Source organism: Stylophora pistillata, chromosome 11 (assembly GCF_964205215.1).
Source record: "Stylophora pistillata chromosome 11, jaStyPist1.2, whole genome shotgun sequence".
NCBI lineage: Eukaryota > Metazoa > Cnidaria > Anthozoa > Scleractinia > Pocilloporidae > Stylophora > Stylophora pistillata.
The window spans coordinates 10,237,386-10,259,771 of NC_142529.1; the positions used below are offsets into that span (position 1 = coordinate 10,237,386).

At 37.5% G+C, this 22,386-nt stretch overlaps 4 protein-coding genes across 5 annotated transcripts; 2 read left to right on the forward strand and 2 right to left on the reverse strand.

The window, feature by feature from the left end:
- The first annotated feature begins 127 nt into the window (after window positions 1-127).
- LOC148719967 (uncharacterized) lies at window positions 128-7,573 on the forward strand. The gene is made up of 2 exons (XM_088738165.1): window positions 128-927; window positions 5,303-7,573. The coding sequence occupies exons 1-2, from the start codon at window positions 756-758 to the stop codon at window positions 6,802-6,804; spliced, it is 1,674 nt and encodes a 557-aa protein (XP_088594291.1). The 5' UTR covers window positions 128-755; the 3' UTR covers window positions 6,805-7,573.
- A 378-nt stretch (window positions 7,574-7,951) lies between these two features.
- Window positions 7,952-10,410, reverse strand: LOC111345202 (protein FAM151B). Its single transcript, XM_088738169.1, has 2 exons — window positions 10,265-10,410; window positions 7,952-9,420 (listed from the first exon to the last, which is right to left on the reverse strand). The coding sequence occupies exons 1-2, from the start codon at window positions 10,361-10,363 to the stop codon at window positions 8,566-8,568; spliced, it is 954 nt and encodes a 317-aa protein (XP_088594295.1). The 5' UTR covers window positions 10,364-10,410; the 3' UTR covers window positions 7,952-8,565.
- A 15-nt stretch (window positions 10,411-10,425) lies between these two features.
- On the forward strand, window positions 10,426-15,977 carry LOC111345199 (ribitol-5-phosphate transferase FKTN). Of its 2 annotated transcripts, XM_088738166.1 has the most exons (8): window positions 10,428-10,605; window positions 10,776-10,850; window positions 12,166-12,375; window positions 12,502-12,749; window positions 13,242-13,504; window positions 13,996-14,129; window positions 14,847-14,977; window positions 15,686-15,977. In XM_088738166.1, the coding sequence occupies exons 1-8, from the start codon at window positions 10,489-10,491 to the stop codon at window positions 15,897-15,899; spliced, it is 1,392 nt and encodes a 463-aa protein (XP_088594292.1). In that variant the 5' UTR covers window positions 10,428-10,488; the 3' UTR covers window positions 15,900-15,977. The 2 variants fall into 2 exon arrangements, with proteins under 2 accessions (XP_088594293.1, XP_088594292.1); XM_088738167.1 differs by lacking the exon at window positions 14,847-14,977 and having other exon boundaries at window positions 10,426-10,605.
- A 1,308-nt stretch (window positions 15,978-17,285) lies between these two features.
- Window positions 17,286-21,990, reverse strand: LOC111345204 (uncharacterized). Its single transcript, XM_022952477.2, has 2 exons — window positions 21,655-21,990; window positions 17,286-19,408 (listed from the first exon to the last, which is right to left on the reverse strand). Exon 2 carries the CDS (start codon window positions 19,386-19,388, stop codon window positions 18,486-18,488), a length of 903 nt encoding a protein of 300 aa, XP_022808212.1. The 5' UTR covers window positions 19,389-19,408; window positions 21,655-21,990; the 3' UTR covers window positions 17,286-18,485.
- Between the last annotated feature and the right edge of the window lie 396 nt (window positions 21,991-22,386).

Genomic DNA, 22,386 nt, shown 5'->3' on the forward strand with positions numbered 1-22,386 from the left:
CTGATGATCAAGATAGAAATATGGGAAGCGTTGTTCGTCTCTACAACTGAACAAAAAGCAGCGTTGCCCAGTCTGTTTGGTATGCACTCGTTTCATACTAACGCACGTTTTGTTCTCTGTCAGTTCATACCCACTGTGAATCGGTTCGTTCGTTCCCAACCCGCTGGTAGATTCGCACCCGTTCAAACACTGAGTGATCATGATGATCATAACCCCAGTAAACAGATGTCGATCGTCGCAAACAACAAGTTAGTAAGTGCGTAACATGCAAATAAAGTTCTGTTGTGTATCTTTGCGACCTTCTTAACAATAAAAAATTTAAAAAATTACGCACTGCCTTGCGCGAGGTAGGTGTGATATTTCTAAGGTAACAGTCTATTGTTTCTACTTACTTTTTTAACAATAGTAGGATCAGAATATAGATTTAGGTATCGCATTTAAAGAGAAATTTTAAGGTTTGAAATTGAAGTCCGGTGTCATTACACCATGAAGGTTTGGTAACGTATGTATATACATCATAAGTGTGATTCTATCGATCGGTATCCTCAGCACTTCCTAAAAACATGCAAATTAGTGTTTTACAAAAAATATAAAAATCGGACGACTTGACCTATTATTTGGGGTGCGACATGACCATAACTTCGCGCAACATGACTCGGGTACCGGGCGAGATGATTCTTAGACGATTTGACCGTAGACCGCCATTAGGATGATTCCCGGTGAAAAGTTGGCGGCTGTAGCAGGAACTCAAGAGTATGACAGTTTCCATGAAAACGTCACTGCACAAACGCGTCAGAGTCAAAGTCACGCGAACGTTTGACCCACTCCTTCACGTTGTGCTCGAGCGTTTTAACGTCTTCAGCCAGTGCAGGTTCTTAAAGATGGGGATGAGAACGTCAGTCGTCGTCTTACTTGCCACACATCTTGGTAAGAAAATTATGTTTAGTTGGGATTTTTTTTTGTACATTATTTCACCATCCTAGATTTGAACCTTCCAGGCTTTACATGTATGAAGTATTACATTGTACATCAGTGTACCGTTAACTATTGTTTCCTTGTGGTTTGTAATTTGCAACAGCTACCGAATCCAAAGTATCGAGCAAAGATCCTCCCTTAACTTATTTTAATCATAGAAATTCATGGTTGAATTTCAGACCACGAAGGAGAGCGAACCATCGAGTTAGTCGTAGTTCGATTTATGTGAATTTATTTATTTTCCAGTAAACATTAACTATCAAGTCATCAATGATTGCAGAAGGATTGCAATAATAATAACGGTTATCTACAAATTTTTAAATAACTAAAAAAGAACTAAGCAATGTAAGTAGGAAACCCAATAGAAGCGTATAATACTGGGTTCCTTAGACGATGCAATGGATGGAAGAAAACCACGCGTGTCACAAAATATGACTCTCCTGAACTGAACCAACGAGTGACTCCAGGCATGTTAAGTTTAATTTCTCTCGATTAAGAATTTTCTTACTAAACTTTAGAGCTAAAATGTTTGTCGAATGAGGTGAGATCACAGAGTAGGCAGTTCCAAACTTTTGTGAGGGATTCTAAACTGCTAGCATAATTAAGAGTTTGTTCATGCTTAGCGTGCGTAAATCGAGTTATTGATGCACACGGGAAGTTTGGAGAGCACGAAAAATGCGCAAGCTAGTAGGTCGAGGCTGTACCTCGAGCTACTCTAGCACAGCCAAAAGCATTAACGAGTTCTTAAATAACAGAGCGACGACAAGGATCTGTGCGAAGAAGCTTTTTATTGTGATAGAGTGCAAAACTCTCTAAACGCACAAGAAAAGTAAACAAACTTCCCTATTGGCTGGCCAAAAACACGCCACATTTCATATTTTCGTTTGAGCGAGTGCAACTGATCCAGTCAATCGATAACTGTGAATGAAATGCATAAAATTAACGGGGAGAATGGAGGAATTGAAATCAAAGCTTAATGAAGTCAAGCGTCATTATAAAATGTTGTAAAACTCAACAACCCGATAATTGCGAAACGCGCAACTTGCGAGTTTTTTTCGGCTTTGTTTTTGCTGCTTGTTGGATCAGGATCTAAAAGGTCAATGCCGATAGAAAAATTAGGCAGTTCTTCGCTCGTTTCTTCCATATTATATTTTCTTCCATGTAGCTCATCAGGACGGCAACTCTGCATCCAGGAAAAAAAAAATACTCACGTCATCTTATTTAAGCACGGGCGAGCGTAAATAAAGATTTTGTTCATAGTGGCTAAATAGGACTTTGATAGGGCAAGCTCGCGCTGTTATGAAATCATAGGGAGCCCACACAAGCGGCCTCAATGGTCGTTTGTTCGAATATTGAAGAGTCGTAATATCGTAAACTTATATGAAGGAATGTCTATATTAAGGCTCAAAATAAATATAAACCTACCTCACTTGCTGTGTACTGTCGTTTCTGTGGTTCTAAATGGCGAATTTGAGCGATTTGGTGGGTTTTGCGTTGACTGTTACTTTACGTCAACGCAAAACCCACCAAATCGCTCAAATTCGCCATTTAGAACCACAGAAACGACATTACATAGCAAGTGAGGTACATTTGCATTTATTTTGAGCCTTAACATAGACATTCCTTGACATAAGTTTACGATATTACGACTCTTCAATATTCCCACATACATTTCGTTATATTTGGAACAAATGACCAGGCACGCTGCTTGTGTGGGCTCCCTATGCATTACTGAGGCCGGCAGTGATGTGACGTGTATTATACGTATAAACTTGATAATGAGTAGAGGAAGTATCAAAAGTATTTCGGAAGGAGGTTCATTACCCTGAAACGAATTTGGGGTTTGTTTTTTTATAAGAAAAACACCGCAAGGATAGTGTCCATGTTGAAAACATCGGCTATATTTGAACTGAGTGGAGTGCAATTTGAGGGGGGCTTTGGGATTTTCGGTTTTGCAATTTTGGCTGTTTCTTTGGATCGGTTTTTCGGTTTTTGGGCCTAAAAGGTTCGGTTTTTCGGTTTTGATGTTCAGAGCGGTTTGCGGATTTTACGCGCTTTTGCATTTGGTTTTCGGTTTTCCCGAAGACTCTGAGGCGGTTTTCGGTTTATCCTTTTTGACCCCTTCAAAGATGAAAATGTAACGGTTTTGTCAGGTTTGCATGCGGTTTTCGGTTTGGCTGCCTTTTTTCGTCGGTTTTTCGGTTTTGGAGGTTTTTTCTCCGGTTTTACGGTTTCCTAGAGGCCCCAGTGCGCCCCTCCAATTTGGGCTGAAATCATACGCGTGATTTGAAATCATAAGTATGATTTCAGACCAAAATTGCATGACACGAGGTTCGATTACCACTTAATTACATCCATTTTGAAATCGCCTTAAATACTGGACTTGGTCAAGTCAAGTATTTTATTGATGCAGCACTGAGCGGTTTTTAAATAAATAGCGGAACCGGAAACGCTTTTACATCTTATTTTGTAGACAAAACAGAACACTTTGACGTCTGTGTCAAAAACTCAGTCAAGCGTAAGATGATGAGATTTAGAGCAAAAAATAGTGCGATTAGTGAATAAATCGCACCAACTAGAGTCAATCAGACTACAGGGACCACCACTGATTTCAAAATGGATGTAATAAAGATTGTAAAACAAGGGCGTAATATGAACACGCATATGAGTTAAGATACCTTTCAGCTCTGATTAAGAGCTAACCCTCGAAACGTCAGCCCTAGAAACTCTTTACGGTGGTCAATTTAATTTATTGATAAAACCAAATTATATTGCAAAAGGAATAGTCTGATTAAATGAGAAGAATAAGTTGAAAACCGTAAAGTATCACAATTATGGTTGAGATAAGGATACATTAAGGGTAATTATAAGAAAGATAAAAAATAATTGGAAGAAAGAAATTAGATTATCTAGTATATAATACCAATATAATTTATTTTGATATATTTTCAGCAACATGTGCTTAACTTCCATCCTTCCTTAAGAGATATGGGATGCTGATCTGTCAAAAATCTGAGAAACCTTATCACCTCAACCTGCTCAAATTACCAATTAATATTGCCTAGTGTTATAAATATTTTTGTGCCCTGAGCAAAAGCAAATACAATAATATGTTTTTGCAATATGAAGCAATGATTTTCCTATATTCAGCCCATTGTCTTCATCATAATTTGTTCATCAGTATTATTTCCTGTTTGTTAAATAGCTTGAAATCCAGTGGAGAATACTTCCCCAAAAGCAGAAGTGATCAAACAGTTATGGAGCAAGACAACTGAATTATGATCAAGGGTGTCAAATTAATGCTTTAGCGAGATCTAGAAAAAAATATGACAGTTGTTTCATTGTTGTCTATCGAAGAAGCAATTTTATTAACCAACTGAATCAAGGCCATTTAGGTGTAGCAAAGGTTCACAGGATGAGAGCCAAATAATTGAACCTTGATTTTATTATTCATTAATTTTGATAATACACAGAAAATACATATAATTTTACTTGTTGAAAAAGAGTTCAGATTTTGATATGTGAAGTTACAATATTGAAATATCACATGATGTGTTTATTGGATTTTTTACTTTATTGTGTGACTAAAACATAATGATCCTTTGATCAGGATGTGAAAGGACAAACTGTCCATGATTACAAAAAGGAAAAGCTTATCATCTCTTCGTCATCACTTTTATCGCTTTTATTATTGTTATTACATAAAAACATACATTTAAAGTCAGACTGGCCCGCATATATAGCTATGCTAGTCTAGGTGGGCCAGTCCACCAATAGCTACAGTCCATCATGCATTAGCTTATTACTATTAATATTAATAAAATATAAAGAAAAGTAGGAAAAGAAAGTGGTTTAATAGATAATATTTTGCTTGTTTCTCTCTCTTCCCTTCCCCCTACTACTACTACTGACATTTTAATTTAGCTTTATAGAGATGATTTTGCAAACCTCAATGAAAGAGTCTTCATCTTCGAGTACACTTAGTAGTTTGTTTTTAATTCTGAGTTTGAAGGATTTCTTTGGTAGCCCTCTCAGAAAATTAGGTATCTCATTCCATAGTTTAGCACCAATCGTTGAAAAGGCGTTTTTTTGTATTTCAAGTCTTGAAGCTTTTATGTAAAAGTTATCTGAAGTAGATGAACTTCAGATCTGGTTGAGTCAAATGACAGTCACAACAATCAACCCTCCCCAAAATCAACCAACAATTCATAAATAAATAAAGAAAGTCAAGTAGATGGACGTCACACAAACTTGAGAATTTACTTTGAGCATTAACTGGTGAGGTACGTCCTGTGACTAAAATATCTTCCTTTTTTTCACTTTGTAGGATTGATTTATTTGGTAGTTGTAAGTGTGCCTTGTAAATTGATACATCATGCCCAAGATGACATTTTGAAGTTCTTTAAAGTGAATGATGGAATAGATGTCACATGGCTACATGCTGTCAACTCACCTGAGTTATTAGAACAGGGGCTGTCAGGAGACACAATGATGCTGGAGGCAGACGTCTTGATGCGAAACAACATAGCAGATGGAACCCCTGTGATGGCCCATCCCCCAGCTGTAGACAGCAACTTAACCTTGCAAACCTTTCTGGAGAAGACAGCCACCTCACCTAACAAAGGAATCAAGTTGGACTTCAAGACAATTCAAGTGGTGGAGCCTTCTTTAAAGATGATGAAGAATGTAACACTTGGGCAACAGGTCACCAACCCAATTTGGCTGAATGCTGACATACTGCCTGGTCCTTGCTATGATAAAGTTTGTGTCCCTGTGGACCATGAGAGGTTCCTGTCTCTGTGCAAAAGTTATTACCCCAATGCAACCCTTTCTATTAGCTGGAAAACAGGAGAAAATATGACAGCATCCAAAAACTACTACAACTGGTCCCAGGTTCTTCCAATGGGAAAACTCGTATCCCAGATTGCACAGCCAATCACCTTCCCTTTCCGTGCTAATCTTGTGCAAAGGTCATGGGATCAGCTTCAGTGGTTACTTGACTTATCAGAAACATTTACTGTGACAATCTGGTCTTCTACTACTGATAAGGTTGATCCTCTAGACCTTGTTGCTCTGCGAAATAACGTGTCACGTGAAAGAATCTATTATGACCTTCCACCTGATCAGGAAAAGGCCTTTAAAGATGCACTTAAGTCCAGCAATGACATTTTTAAAAAGAAAGAGGCCTTTGCATGGAAAGCTTCAGCTGTAAAGGACTGCCAAGAAGTGGTTGTTGGTCAGAACAGTGTGATGTTTTCAGGAGAGGGTGGAACAGTTGTATCTGAGAAGACCCTGTACAAAGTATCAAACGGTGCTTTCTCAGAATTTATGGGTAACATTTCCTTCATCAACCTTGATGAAGCAAGCAACAGTGGAAGTGTTACCATCAAACTGCATGTTAAAGATGAAACTGGTGTGGCTGTACTTTCAGGTCAGATTGTTTCATTACTGCTGCACAGCAATGGTGACTTTCAGTTCTCTGTAGCTGAGAGTAATATGAAAAACGGATCAGTAAAAAGTGAAAATGGTGAGTTCAGCTTTCGAATCTCAGAACATTCAAACTATGCCAAAATGAGAACTGTCAAATGTGAAATCACTGCAGTGGACAAGGATGAATTAAGTAAAGCAACTGTTTCCTTGGATATAAAAAGTGAACCAGTTGAAGGTCATGCCTTGATAACTACAGGAATACTGTCAGATGCAATTCTTGTGAGAGATGTTCACTTTGCAGTTGCACTTCCTGGGTTGGCAGGTTGCAGCTCCTTGAGATGTTGTTTTCGAATAATTTCACTCTTTATGTTGGCATTTTCTCATAGTTTGTTGAGCTAGGAACAATAAAGTGACTCGCATAATTTTCTTTAGTTTTCGCTGGTAACTCTAGACATTTAGCTTACTTTTACAAAAGTGTTTTTTCCAACTTGGTGTATGAGTCAGTAACTACCTTTTGGACCAAAGTGCACCAATGTCTTCATCTGCAAATTCAACTGACTAACTTGTGGCTATGGATAGGTCCTTGATTACAAATGCAACCTCATGAGCATGCCGGTTTTAGTTTCTTTGATAGCGCTGTTTGAATTCTCATAAGAAAATTCACTCTCTAGATGTACAAGGTCAGTTTTGATTGTTTGCTTGGTGTTTGGAAGAATTTTCATGTAAGCAATAAAGTAATGAGTTTAAATAATTAAATTTTTATTTCTTCAGTGTATTGAGGGCTGGAGAAAGTGATTTTGAAGAAAGTAATTTTAGTTAAGTGCAATGAATTATTGGGTGTACCAAAGGCTCGTTACGAATACTATTTTGCTCAGTACTAACCTCACTTCATAGCAGTCACAGTGTATGTGTGTGTGTGTGTGTGTGTTGTTGTTTTTGTTTATTTTTTTGTATGGAAATAAGAGAGCTTTTAAGTCAAAAATTTCTTGAGAGCCTTAATTAGCTTTTAAGTATAGCATTCCATTCTCTATTCTTGCTATTGCCAACTGTATACTTCCTATTGTGCACCATTAGTATTAAACCCTGTTATCATATAGTGGCAGCCTTGTAATACTCAAGAATGAAGGAAACAAAAATAAATGAAGGAAATAAAATTTTATAGACTTTTTGGGTGTAGTAAGGAGGTGTTAACTGTCCCTCACAGTATATTTCACTTTCATTTGTAAGGAGAGACAAGGCAAATAACCATTCCCTAAATGCTTTTCTTAAGCTTACATTTGGTTGGCTGGAGTATCATTCATTTGGCTCTGGTATAGTGAATGGTTGAGGAAAACTTTTGTCAGTCAGAAACATTGAAAAAAAAAAAAAAAAAACAAAGCACAAAGCATTCCCTGATTACTCTCAACAGTCAACTGAAAATTACTCTGACCATCTATCATGTTTGCTACCACAACATGTATGTTGAAGCAACATGACAGCCTAGCTTGAAAGTTTACCAGTCCTGTAATGCAAACAACCCACAAGGTAAATATGCATACACAAGCTCTACAGGGTATAAACACCACATTTAAGGTCACAATGCCTTAGCCTAACAGTAGTGCAACAACACTAATAGCACATTATTAATATGATAAAGATAAAAAATTCAGATCAGGGATGCAGTCACAGCTTTTTATGACAGCTTTGTTCCCCTTTGGGATTTGATCTGCTGTGCTAATGAAGGTGATCTTTACAAAACATCATGATCATTTTTTTCAAAGAGGGGCTACAAAGGACAATTTCTTCTTAAGGTTATAACAGATGAATAGCACAACAGAAGTGACACTGAAATTACATACATGTAAGCTATATAGTTTTTGGGGTAGAGTAATCATTTCTGAAACAAAACTGCAGTCAACTACCAGTAATATTATTGATGCTGATTACTTCAAAATAAAAATTAATTGGCAATCGGGTACAGGTAAAACCACAGTAGATTACACTTCTCATAAACTTTAATTGGTTGTTCAATCATTTCAAGCAAATGCAGTGTGAAATACATCATCACTATCATGATGATCATTATAAAGATTAATATTACTATAATCATTATTATTTATAATTATCTTCATTACCTCAATTATAAACTAAAAAGAAGCTTTCTATAAGGGCCCCTTAAAATTATCCGTAATATTTTAGTTCTTCCCTGAATTTTGTTTTCTGATGTAAGGGCAGGTCATAAAAAATCCTCTTTTTGTCAGACACCCTATTATGCAGAGCAACAAGGTCTTTCATGTTTGGAGCATCAGAGTCTGCTGACCAGATTGTTAAGGTGTACTCTTCTGAGAGGCCAAGAAGCCATATTAACTGCTCTATTGAATTACCAATCAAATTGGCTCTAATTGCAAAAGTGATTGGCTGAGTCAAATTAGAGAGCAGCTCTTTCATTGGCTGAACCAAATGCCAATCATAACCATCTTTTTCTGGGGAAATATATTTGCCTGTTGTCCAGCCAACTGATAAAGTAGCTGAAGGAAAATATTTTGCACAAAGGGAAAGAAACACTTGTGGATCAACAGGATCATTACAGTCTGTTTGGCATGGTCCACTTAGGATATCTGCATTTAGCCATATTGGATTAGTTGCTTCATGCTGCGCTGTCGTTTGATCAGAGAGAATTCTTAGAGAAGGTTCAACCACAGCTGTTACCTTAAAATCCAACTTAATTCCTTTACCTGAACCAATAGTTTTTTTTAGAAACTGAACAAGTGAAAGATCACTGTTGGTGTTGGGTGGATGTGCCATCAGTGGTGTTCCATCTTTGGGGTGTAGAAGTACATCTGCCTCTAACATCATACTATTTCCAGAAAAGGCTTCCTTAAGTTTTAATTGACTGTTCACCGCATGAGCCCAGCTCAATTCCAAACCATCAGTTAGATCAAAGAACTTGAGAACATTTACTGGGAAATTGTTTTGAGAGGCTCCTATCAATTCATCCATTGCTACTGCACTTTTTAAGTGGCCTGCTTCAAAAACCTTTATAAAATTAAGAAAAATATAACACCAATTTTAATCACATTCCTTTTCCATGAATCCAACCACAGTGACACAACACCGGAACAAAGTTCACGGTTCTGTCCTGGTGTACCGGTTCACAAGGGAATTACCATTGTTCTTTCTTTGTTTAGGAGTTATTGGTTAGCTATTGTGTATTAAACAACAACAAACATATGAAACATATGTGTGAACTGCGGTTATGAGACGTATATGAGAACGATCCTTCGCAGTAAAGCACTATTTGAGCAATAGTGGAAATCAGACCTGAAAAAAATTTCAGGCCTGTACGGGATTCGAACCACTGACCTCTGCGATACTAGTGCAGCGCTCTACCAATTGAGCTAACAAGCCAACTGGGAGCAGGCCATCAAATTAATTCGATATAATTTGAGCAATAGTGCTCAAATAGTGCTTTACTGCGAAGGATCGTTCTCATATACGTCTCATAACCGCAGTTCACACATATGTTTCATATGTTTGTTGTTGTTTGATTTATCATCTACGGGTTTATATCGAATTAATTTGATGGCCTGCTCCCAGTTGGCTTGTTAGCTCAATTGGTAGAGCGCTGCACTAGTATCGCAGAGGTCAGTGGTTCGAATCCCGTACAGGCCTGAAATTTTTTTCAGGTCTGATTTCCACTATTGCTCAAATAGTGCTTTACTGCGAAGGATCGTTCTCATATACGGCTATTGTGTATTGTTTGGTCTTTTGTATTGGATCTTGTGAACCGGGACACGAGGACAGAACCAAGTTCACAGACAACTGATGACCCTTCATTTCTACCCCTACATTTTTCGCTTGCCACAAAAGTATACCAAACCTTACTCTCCGGAGATTGGAATACGTTTCGAACAAATTGAACCAAGAGGAAAAACACAGTAAATGCCACAACTACGAATAGTACTTTCCCGTTTAGCATTATTTTCCATCGCCGTTTACTCTGAGAGGTCAGCGGCCATTTTGATAGTTCCCAATTTCCTCTCTCCACCCTCCATAAGGACTTGGCCGAGCAAAATTATGGCGGATGAGACGGAATAACGGAGGATGCCCATGACAGATCAATTTAAACTTAAACGATGGATAATCCTTGTAATTCTTTTGACGATCTCTGTGACTTTTCTGTTTCTACAATTATTATCTCTGAAAGCAATTGACAGCACGGTAAGCGAAGGTGGATAAACATACAAGTCTAAATAATTCACAACTCTTGTGATATTTTTGAGTTATGTCTGTTAATGTACAGTAACAGCATTACAAGCGAGTTTTTGCGGTTTTGAAGTTAGATTAGAGTTGGGCTTCTTAGCCAAGTATCCTTTTCATTTCACCCGCAGTTACTTTCAAGATTTCAAGTGTTAAAGACCTTGCAAGGATTTCTTTCCAATCGTGGACAGAAGAATGCTGTACTGGTATGTTCATCATGATACATTGAATAATTTTTGCATCTTTATATTCATTTTATAGTACTGTTATCTTTTACCATGATAATGATGATACCAATAATAGAGATAATGAGGATGGAAAAGGTTAATTATAGTAACAACGATGTAATAATCATGATCATTAAAATAGCACTACAAATTTGAAAAGTAAAAGGAAAAATGGATTACTAGAAATTATTTTTGGGTTCTAATAAGAGCAACAGACTATGTAAAAGGCAAAGCAGTAGCATTCACTCTCTCCTGTAGTTACAGTGGTGGAATGTGGAATGCTCAGGACAAATTTACCAGCTCATCCTCGGTGTAAAAACCTGTGAAGCTCACGAGTGACGTAAAACAAAGAAAACAAAACATTATAAACAATAGCGTAGAGCAAAACAATACCTCATGAAACAAAGAAAACCTCGTCAGGTTTTTACACCGAGGATGACCCAATTTACCACTAATTAACTTGTATTGTTCCATAGGTTCACTGGGTCATTATGAATTATCATTGTATGGTATTTCTGTATCCAGAAGTTTACTTTTCATTCAATTAAGTTTGGTTTAGTATAAAAAACTGTTTGTTAAGAGTAGCCTGAGGAAACACCTATAACCTTTGAAGGACAGTGATTAGAGCTAAACCTCAGAGGGTCCGTCAGTTACACAAGGTACTCTAACCCAAGCCATGGTTTTATGTAATCAGTGGGCCTCAGGCTTTGTCTATAAGGGGAACGATTAAACTAAATGTCTTTCGACTGTTAACTTTCTACCCTCTTGACACTGTTCACACAAATTAATCTTCAGATAAAAGGACTGGTCTAGCTAAATTGAGGATTCTATAAGATGTGTTTTGTCAAACAACAGCTAAACTTTGTTTTGTTAACTGGCCCAGAATGATTTAACAGAAGGCTCAGCTATCAATGGATTTGAACTTGTTATCCCTGTACAAGGAACATATATTTGAACCTCTTGGCCAGGACCTTTTTTTTTTTTTTTTTTTTGTGATCTTAGGAAAGACACTTTACCATTACAGTACCAGAAAGTATTAAGGAAACTCTACAAAAAACCCAGGGATGTCCTGTAATGGACTGAAATTCTATCTAAAAGGAGTGACATTTCTCTCAGTTCTTTGACTTCAGAGGGTTGATTAAATAATTATGTGGCTTTCTCTAGCGATATCAGTACATCGTCAAATGTACAGGAGATAAGGATAAATAAGTCCCAAATAAGATGTGATACCAACATGAAAGAAAAGTAGCTTAAGATCTTGGCATTGACTGAGTGGCCATGTTATCTTTTTTAGAACCAGCTAAAGTTATTCTCAAATGTTGGACAGAAACAGGGAATTCCCTTATTTTTATTTCACCCTCTGGTATTTGACCGACAAGTATCTGATGTCATCCAGCCTGAAACAGTTGGATGTAGATTGCTGTGTGGACATGAGCATTTTGTATTTGGTGTGATAAATTCAGAATGGGAGAAAGAACAAAGGAATTTGCAATCAACATTAATAGTGAGTATGTCAATTTTTAAGAATTTAGCAGTTATACTCAGTCTGTGTTTTAGCAGCCAATTGTTCAAGCTACTTGCATTTATCTACATGACCTTTCTTTTTTTTGTTTTCTTTTTGTTTTGTCAGTCCCGTTTTATGACAGGCCTCCGCACACAAGGTTTCCTTATTGCCTGTGATAAAGTCCCTGAACCATGGTTTGATTCAAGTAAAGATTTTTTGAGTATCAAGTCCATTGTATCTACATGTAATATCACCCAGGCTGACATAGTTATAGAACTGGTCATATTTTATGACAGGAAATCTTATTTGTGGCGTGGACCTATTCAAGGGACTACCACAGCTGCTTTATTCAAATATCAAGCTGCTCATACCAAGTAAGTAGATGTAGTAGCTTACTACAAGTGTGATGGTAAGATACATATTCGACTGTGTTTTTCTACCATGTTGGAGACATTAAAAACTGATATTTTTGCCAGAAGGGGAGAGGGCATAGTGGAAATTTTGAGTAGGAGTGTGTCACAGACTTTTAAATCCTGAACCAGTTGAGACAATATCTTCTTCATTTTATACCTTGTACAAGATAAAAAAAAAAAACTGGTATTGGTTGGGTTGTTTCAACCTCAATCTTATTCACATTGCAGGTGATTATAACAAAGTACATATAGAGCTAATATAACAAAGTACATGTATAGCTAACCTCAAACCAAACAGAGCATGGTAATTACTCTAATCAATCTCTAAAATATTATACAGTTATGCTAGCTGCCATTCTTCCAAAATTTTTCAATTGAAGGCATGATATTTTTACACTATCACATCAATAATATTCCCATTAACTTTTGACACCTCTGATTTCTGTTCAAAAGGTTCTCCATTGAGGAAAAAGTTATTGATGGAATACACATCAGTATTCCTGCAGATCAAAAGAAAATTACTTTAGAGACTAGCCAGTCACAATTTACAGGTTGTAATCTCACAAATGCTCAAGCTTACTATAGCAAATATGGAAGAGATGTTTCCCAAGATGCAGTCCTTTTTAAAAAGATAGCATTAGAAGTTTTGTCCACTGCCATTACTGCACTGGATCGCCTGGGTGTTCGATTTTGGCTGAGCAGTGGAACATGTTTGGGTGAGAAGTGTCTTTCGTTGGGAGCTTAAACAAAACTTAGATGTGTTCTTTTGCTTGGTTTTTCAGTCTCATTCAGTGATCATCATATTTTTTTTCTTGACTTTCCCCCTTAAGCACTTTCTCCTATCCACCCCGACCCCCCTTCTCTGCCACTCTTTAGTGCTCATCCTGTATCATTCATTGAAATATGTTCCTTTGTTCCTTATCCCTTCCTTGTCTTGTTAGTCACTTTTGTAACCCATTTACTAGTTATTGGTTGGATCCATCAGAGCTTTTGTGAAATGATTTACTGGGGAAGTTTAGCAATTTTTTTCTCTATGCATGTTTTTACAGGATTTTGGGATTATTCTCCACACATTTACTACCTTTCATTTTGGACTTTGTCTTTTTACATTCTGGATGGGTTTTTTTTTTTTTGTAACATGTTACATGCATTAATGGAACTTTCTAATAATTAGAAAATTGGTGTATTTCTTCTCACCAATCTTTAGGTTGGTTCAGGCAATGTGACATTATTCCCCACAGTAAAGATGTTGACATTGGTATATGGATAAAGGACTATAATGCACTTCTTATCACTGCGTTTGAGCAAAATGGACTGTTTTTAAAACACAAATTTGGCCGGGTAAGCCCAGCTTCAATAATTATAACCTTTTTTCTAGGGGAGGGTAGTTCACTTACTGGTAAAGGTATTTTTTTTCTGATATTTATTTGGCATTTCACATGACACAAAGTGCACAGTGTCACACTATGAAAAATAACGAACCAAATAGCAAACTGAAACTGTAGTGGATCTGCTCAGCTTTTAAGATTTTGAGGGGTCAGAACAAATTAAGTGACAAAAAGACAGACTTTTCAAGAGACCGAGTTCATTTACATGTAAGATCCAAAGCAGGTGAGCCCATCTTTGCCACATTATTTTATATGGGATAAAAATTATCTGGAGTTTTGGGCAAGTGTAACGTTTAAAGCACCTGTTGGAAACGCGGATATCAACACTAGTCACTCTTGGTCTCGTTGAATATTTTTCAATGTTCACAGCTAAATCACTCCCTATGACTGGAATATCTTCTCAGTAACTGTCACACCGCTTTTTTATAGAATACACCCGCGATCAGATTTCTAAGGAAATACAATTTACGTCATCGCTAAGATCATATCTGATATAAAACGCAACGCTAATCAATTGTCACGTGCTTATGACTGTCTCGTTCTTATATATTTCTAACAGCACTGTCAAAAAGTCTTTTTCATGCGACATATACTTGAATTTGTGTGTTGCAAAATTGAGTAATGCTTTGTGATAAAAAAGACTTGCTCATTTTTCCTCTGTTCTGTTTAGATGGACGATAGCTTTGAGTTGTCGTTTAGAACGAAAGAGGATTATGTGAAATTAGATATCTTCTTTTTCTACGAAGAGAAGGAATACATGTGGAATGGTGGTACACAGGCCAAAACGGGGAAAAAATTCAAGTAAGATGGCTACCAAATCCAATTTGTAAAAACCGTGCAGGATTGGGATAAATTTTTTTTCAAACTGAATTTTTTAGTTTTGGGTACAATTTGAGGGGAAGGATTGATTTAAGTGAAAGTGAATTGATAAAGGAAACATAACACACAGCAATATAAACTTACCAGCTGGTCTCTTGAACTGCAACAACATTGACGTAAATTTTGGTGTTTTTAATTTTTACCATAATTTCTTTTTGCAAGGGAAAATAAAGGACACTGAACTACGACCACAACATTTTTCTTTTTAAAACTTTCTTTTTAAAACTTTAAAACTTGGACAAACTGAATTTGAGCAGAGCTTTCTTCCTTAGGCGTTATTCTCAGTCTAAAACTATTGTGTGTTTGTATGAGTTTTGCAAGTAAGGATATTGAACTAAGCTTATATTTACGAACGAAAGTTTTCATGGCCTCTCAAGGAAGATAGTTTCTCATCTTCCTGCGTTCGGCGCGGTTGTAAATTTTCCCGCGCTCGGCTACATTTGAGCGACATTTCACATTCGCCAATATGAAATGTGGCGTTGACATAAAGAAGACGCTGAGAAAAATATCTACACCTGAGCGACTATAAAAAATATTCCGTGGAATGATATTCACTTCGCAAACACTTGTTAAATGACAGGCAAGCGTGAAAAGTAATTTTTACATCTTTCCACCTCATTTCGCCCATAGGTACATCTTTCCAAAATTTACTCTTTGTTGGACAGAGTTTCTTCTCACGAAGGTACGCATTCCTTGTGAAACAGAATCTTATATCATGGCAAACTATGGTAGGAACTGGCAGATTCCAATCAAAGAATGGAACTGGAAGGAAAGCCCGCCAAATGTGCGAGAGAATGGTCAGTGGGACGAGAAGGACTGGGATGAAGTAATTCAACTCTTTTGAGACTTCGATAATGGAAATATTTATGAGTCAATTTTTATATTTCCTTCATTTATTTATAATAAAAATGAATCAACCTCAGATTGTCTTAAATTGGGTTGGATTACCATAGAACCAAAAACACCAGTTCTCCAAAAAAAGAAAAATGTTATGGTCGTAGTTCAGTGTCCTTTATTTTCCCTTGCAAAAAGAAATTATGGTAAAAATTAAAAACACCTTCAAAACAAAACAGAAAGTGACACAAAACTAGACAAGAAAAAGATTAATATCATAGGTGACAAATTACACCTTAATTTTGGCGCGAAATTGCCATGGTAACATCTCTTGTATCTCGATCAGAACCAAGATGGCGTCGAGATTTTAGACGGCGGCCCTTGAAGAAGTTACGAAATTAAAAGAAGCGGCCGAAAATTATTAACAGGCACGAAGAATTCGAAAGGTATTTTTTGTGAAGAAACTCAGAAAACTACGAACACTAACAATAATGTATGCTTTAAACGAAAACTATATTCTTCTTCATGTTCTCGGTTTCCAATAGAATAAACCAGTAAAAACAATTACGGTTGTGACCGTAATTTGTCACCCACGATATCAAAAGAATCAGAATTTTGACAAAACGCAAGTGAAATTATTTCCTAATTTCACTCGTCGCCATTTGATTACAATTGATTACACTTACTAACACACAGAAACAAAATGAAGAAAAACAGTATACAATTGGAACAATGACGTCATCACTTGTGAACAACATTTACTCAAATATCTGAGAAACAGTATGCTCATAAGATGAAAGTACATCAACAACTCTCTTTCTCTTTGGAGAGGCCAAGGCAATGAACCTTGTTATATAAACTCTGCATTGTATACGGAACCCCCATTTTCCTCAAATATCCAATCGATTATCGAAAGTGCGGCGGATGATGGCTCTTGCTTTAAATTAATACGCTGTGTGATTGGCCCAGAATTTTTGCGCCACGCTCCCATCCATTTAGATCTTAGACGCCAATCGGAAACCGAACGTTACGAAATCACTCGTGTTCTATAGCACATGAAGCTGTCACGTGACTATCCTAAACTTACTTTCCTTCCGATTGGCCATTATATTGACTTCACTTTTTTGGCTTTATGACAGTCAGTCTAGCCGTTTGAACCCCGACATCGGTGTGCATATGCTCCGTACTGTTCTCTATGCATTTTCTGAGATGCTGATCAACAGGAGGATTTGTTTGACCATCGATGGGTTCCTAACTTAGTAATTATTGATTTCCTTTATTCTCGTGACCTTTTAGAATGTGTGATTTAGGAGTGGTATTGTTGGAGGAATTAAATGCTAGTCACTCATAAGGTCAAGGGTTAAGAGCACTCCTGATAAAACGAAGACATACTCGATAAAAGATAAATTGGATTCTGCTTTTATTCTTACACTTAATTAAGAGTAGAAGGTAAGCCAGTTATGAAACGATGGCGACAAACATTTCGTATAAATATACTCTTTCAAAATTGTGTATTTCCCCTTGCACCTTCGACAACCCGCTAATAACCTTTCTGTATCGTTCGGTTTTTAAAAATTACTAAATTTCTAATGAAGTCAAACCTGCATAGTACATGTCTCTTGATCAAACGAAAGTTCTTTAAGTGTGAATCCTTGCGGAAACAACTTTTCAAAGGCTGACAGATACCAACCACTAACGAATGAAAAGCGATTTTCAGTTCTAAATAAATTAATGATGAAATGGAAGACTTAGCCTAGTAAAAGAGTTAGAAATATCAATCAACAAGGTAAAATCACAACTCCTGCCGGGCTGGCGAGGAGAATCATGATAGAAAATGGTGAAATTATGAGGTAGGAGGATGAAGGAGAGAGGCTTGGAGTTCGTGTGCCTCCGTCCCCCTCCCCACCCTCCCCCTCACAGCCCTCGTATGAAAATGATAGTAATTAATGGCATAAACAAGTGCATGTAAGGACTCAAATTTCACTAAGACACAGCTGAAACACGACTTCCCTCGTTGAAAAATGCTGTCTACGCCTCATCATTGTTCATATAAGTGTCTCAGTACCTTTTGATGATGTTTGCTATCCCTCAGATGAAAACTGAGGAGTCCAATGTAGCTACTCTTACAAAATCTTCAAGAGTGTGTAAGCCTCTGACTTGATACTAGTACTCCACTTACACATAACACAAACCAGTTTGACCATGCACCTACAAAAAATCCGAAAAGGGTCCTGTCTAAGAGAAAATAAGATTCTTGTTCCTGTTTAGTACAGCGCGCACGAAGCGCTGTGATCGATATCTCGTTGACGGACATTGTTAGTGGAACATTAAGTTAGTTCAGTAATAATCATAAAGAAAATCAAGTGTTGTCTTCATTTTAAATACTAATCTTTTTTGGCGCTTTTGTAAACTTCCTATGTTAAATAAAACATGATAATTATGTTTCGGTAGTTAAAGTTAACATCGAATCCAGTTTCTGCGTTTCACAGACACCCCACTTTCGCAAAGACAGAGAGAGATCTGGGCGTGACAAGTTTAGTTTTCATCGTAATATCACAGCAGATTAACTTGGCGAAGATTATTCATCTGTTCTATATCACATTTCACCAAATACTTCTTTTAAATCGTCAAGGTATCCCTCTAAAGTTTTAATTATATAACCGTTCTTGTTTTCCTCTAGAAATCTCCGTATGAAGGGGACCTCATCTTGCTGGCCCTGGATAAACTTTTCAAAGAACATTTTGTTAATGGCAGTCATTTTCTGGCGTTTAAGTATAGTGTTGTTCTCCGTTATCCAATTGAGTGGCTGCTGATCGCCGAAGACTTTGTCGTAACTTAGCACGACGTCTTTTTCTACGCGCAAAAGCTCGATGATTCGACCAATGATCACGCCCGAGGGAAGAAGATCAAGTATGGGATCTGTCGACACGGGCTTCCCGTTTGAATCCCGTACCAGCCTCCGCGCGATTTCAAAGAGTAACATGAAGTGAAGTTCGTTCATGGGACTAACCGCATTAAACAACGCAGACTTCATGCCTTTGGTATTCAGTTTGAGCGTCATGTCACCCAGCCCCTTACTTGTCACGCCACTCTTAGCCAGTAACGCACACATTTCATGGTAGGAGTAATACTTCAGTCTGCCAACGACTTTAATTAGTCCATGTCCAGGATAAAGCGCTGTGGGCATCAGCTCCACCTTAAACTTTTTATCAGCTGCAAACTTGAAGTAGTAAGGACCACTATCTACTTCACGGTACTCCATGATGATTGTGCGAAGAAGATTTACGATAGCTGCTCCACTCATACCCATAATTGCAAAGGTGTACTTGTTGGTGCTCTCCTCCAGAAACTTAGACAGGTCAATTTGCTTGGCATTTTTAACAAAGAACAATTCGTTTGCTTCGCTTTGACGTTTTATCTCCTCTTTTATGGCCTTAGTCTTGTCCTTCCAACCCTCCAGTCCCCACTCTAACTTTACTACGTCTTTTGCGTCGCCCATTAGTCTTTATAAATATCAACCTGGAAGAGATTTAAGGAAAGAAAATTAAGAAAAATATCAAATACTATAACTTCATAGGTAAGCGGCAGGGTTGTTAAGCAAGATTTAAAATGGCGGCGTTTTATTCTCGAGTTCGTAGCAAATTTAAAAACTACTTTAGAAGTAATAGGCCACTGTTAGGAATCAAACTCGGTCAATGTCAAAATTGCACATACTCTTATTTAACTTCAGAGATAAAAATGATGTGGTTTCTGGAGCTTACATCTCCTTCTACTTCAGTGACCCTAGAGGCGCATTTTTCTGTTGTGAACTGGCCAAGTTCAAGTCCAATATTAAAGACTGCAAGTCATTTTAGAGAAGAGGAAGCGGAGCGTTTGGAGCGTGAGGGGGGGAGGGAGGTTGGGGAGCCTATGGTACACCGCGCAATACACGTTCTCACTCAATGTCACTTGCACAGAGAAACCTCTTCTCAATCTTTACGGTATCTAGTCTGTTTTATTTGTGATTACGCATACGAAAACTCTTGGCCAAGCTTAGCGCCAATAAAATAATTTGTGAAATGACAAAGAGACTGATTATTGTGTCCAAACTAATTTTTATGCTACATAAGCGAAATTTGACGTCTTGAATCTCCCCTCCCCTCCCCCCTCCACCGCACACCCCTTCACACCGGTCATCAATGAATTCGCGTGGGGAAGAACTCCGACCCTGCCGCTCTGCTTCGCCAAATTTGGCGAGAAAATTAATAACCTTTCCACGAAAACTTCTTGCCTGAAGTAGACTCGAATCGAGTATATAGTAAGTTTTATTACTAATTAATTATTTATTTAAATTTTCATCAAGTGACAATACTCCGCTAGGATTTCTATCAAAAATGACGCGCCGGTGAGAAATCTTGTCTCTTTAACATACATAAATTTTCGAATGCCCCTTCGTGTTATTTCAGATAACTGTAATAAAATGCATATCAAGATACCCACCAAACAGAAAAAAAGCCAATTGCGTTGATAGTTTTGTCAATGATGATGACCACACACATAAGTAACGTGCCAGTCGTTATAAGTTACCAGGGAGGGTACGGACGATTCTAAGGGGATCACGTAGTTTTCAGGGGGGGAATAGGGGAGAGCATCAGTCGTTGCTAAAAGAGTATAAAGTAGGGCTATGTAAAATATTAACACTAATTAACTGCCAATGAGGTGGAGAGGGTAGTCATAAGAGTATTACAGAGCCTTATGGGGATCAGGTAGATTTTATCGTGACAACCAAAATCTTCCAAATTCCTCAACCCCCAGGCGATAAAAATGACCGGTCCCTAAATGAAATAAGCACCTGTTATTTGGTTGAAATTATGGGTTTTTAAATCACCATTATTATTATAAAAGTCATCTCGGGAGGATTTTGAGCAAAAAAATCAGACGCTCTGCCTTATATGTTCAGAAGATATTTCAAACTGCAGTTGAAATCTCTTGTTGTTCATTATATGGCGGATCGATAATCGATACCACTGTTTTAATGGACCATGTTGGATCTTTCAACACGTAAGAGTGACAATTATTTTGAAGATCTCAGCTATTTTCACTGCGGTTGTTCCGATTTCATTTTCGTTATTGATGCTTGTTGAAAACCGTAAAACCTGTTCGCTCACCACTGTTTTAAGTCTTTCAAAACTGAGCTTGACATCTTTTGCTTATTAGTATAATAGCCCTATACGGAACTATGTTTTCTCGCTGTTTTCGATGCAGGTGAAACAGCGTGGTCACACAAAAACAAAGAAGATTTTGAACACTGAAATACTAGTAAAGAAATTACGGAGGAACCCCGATCGTATTTATGGATCATTCTTAATTCAGAAAGCGTTACAAAAGCACTGTTAAAAAGTTATGCTTCTCAGCGGTGATGTAGGTAGATGTTTTACGGGTAAGAAACTCGAGTTCATGCCGTAATGCGGTATTTATAATAGCTTGTCCTGCAAAGGACGGCAATAACCCATACAGACGCTTGAAACTGGTCACGGAATATGAGTCATGCCCTTACACCCCGCCTAATTTTAGCCATGGAAAGAGTTATTAATCAAGTAATATGAAGTTACATTCACAACTTTTTTTATTTCTTACTTCAAATCGCGTCACTGAGTTTTGCCTTCGATATCAAAATTTATTCATTTTACAAAGGAAAAATGCTGCCTGGATCTGTTCACGAAAAACACTTCACCCCTTTAAATTCGTCACGGATAACTTCTTAAGCTCCTTGAAATAAAGCTTACCTTGACTTTGCCCAAAGAGAAACGAAAAGATAAAAGCTTGACTTCGAAGATTCAGCCAGCCTTCGATGAGCCGTAACAATGAAAGAACAGATGCAAACACGAGGTCATGGTTGAAACAAAGGCGTCGATCTTCTGTGAGGTGTTTTTGTTATGATTATCATATGATGCAAACTTGTGCTCTCTGATCTGACGAGTTAGTAACGGGATAGGACGTATCACAGTAACATAAAGATATAATTACTGCCTGGTCCTTTCTCTCAGCACAGCATGCAAGTTTGTAAACATCGTGGTTTGTAAGAACCCTAACACGAAACTATACAACATCTGAGTGCTTATAAATTAATTTTCGCTAGTCTTGTTTAACATAATTAAGTTGGTGTTACATCCAATGACCCGTATAGTCGGGAGGGGGTTGTAACGTTGCTATCTACTATCACAGAAACTCTGTTCTTCATCTATAGTTCTCTCGATTTCCTTTCTGTTCTTTATTGATCAGACTAAAGTCATCTTTTTTTAAAAAAATCGGCAAAACGCTAACTTTGCTCTGAACGCATCAGTTTTGGGAATGAAGTAGAACAGTCGACATTGTGTGAAGTGAGGGCATTAAATACTGGCTGAGATCTTGCATAAAGGACCGGAGCATGGCGCCTTTGATCAGTCATTATCTGTTTTTCAACGTAACTTCTTTTGATGATAGTTACAGTTTGGAACTTCAATCTTACTTTTCGAATT

Bases quoted from the DNA above. Each gene is read 5' to 3' on its own strand.
- LOC148719967 (XM_088738165.1), top strand. From the start codon at position 756: ATGACAGTTTCCATGAAAACGTCACTGCACAAACGCGTCAGAGTCAAA. The intron at 928-5,302 runs GTAAGAAAATTA...TTCACTTTGTAG, and splicing joins CTTACTTGCCACACATCTTG to GATTGATTTATTTGGTAGTT.
- LOC111345202 (XM_088738169.1), bottom strand. From the start codon at position 10,363: ATGCTAAACGGGAAAGTACTATTCGTAGTTGTGGCATTTACTGTGTTT. The intron at 9,421-10,264 runs GTTTGGTATACT...AATTTTATAAAG, and splicing joins TCCAATCTCCGGAGAGTAAG to GTTTTTGAAGCAGGCCACTT.
- LOC111345199 (XM_088738166.1), top strand. From the start codon at position 10,489: ATGCCCATGACAGATCAATTTAAACTTAAACGATGGATAATCCTTGTA. The intron at 12,376-12,501 runs GTGAGTATGTCA...TTGTTTTGTCAG, and splicing joins ATTTGCAATCAACATTAATA to TCCCGTTTTATGACAGGCCT. The intron at 12,750-13,241 runs GTAAGTAGATGT...TCTGTTCAAAAG, and splicing joins TATCAAGCTGCTCATACCAA to GTTCTCCATTGAGGAAAAAG.
- LOC111345204 (XM_022952477.2), bottom strand. From the start codon at position 19,388: ATGGGCGACGCAAAAGACGTAGTAAAGTTAGAGTGGGGACTGGAGGGT.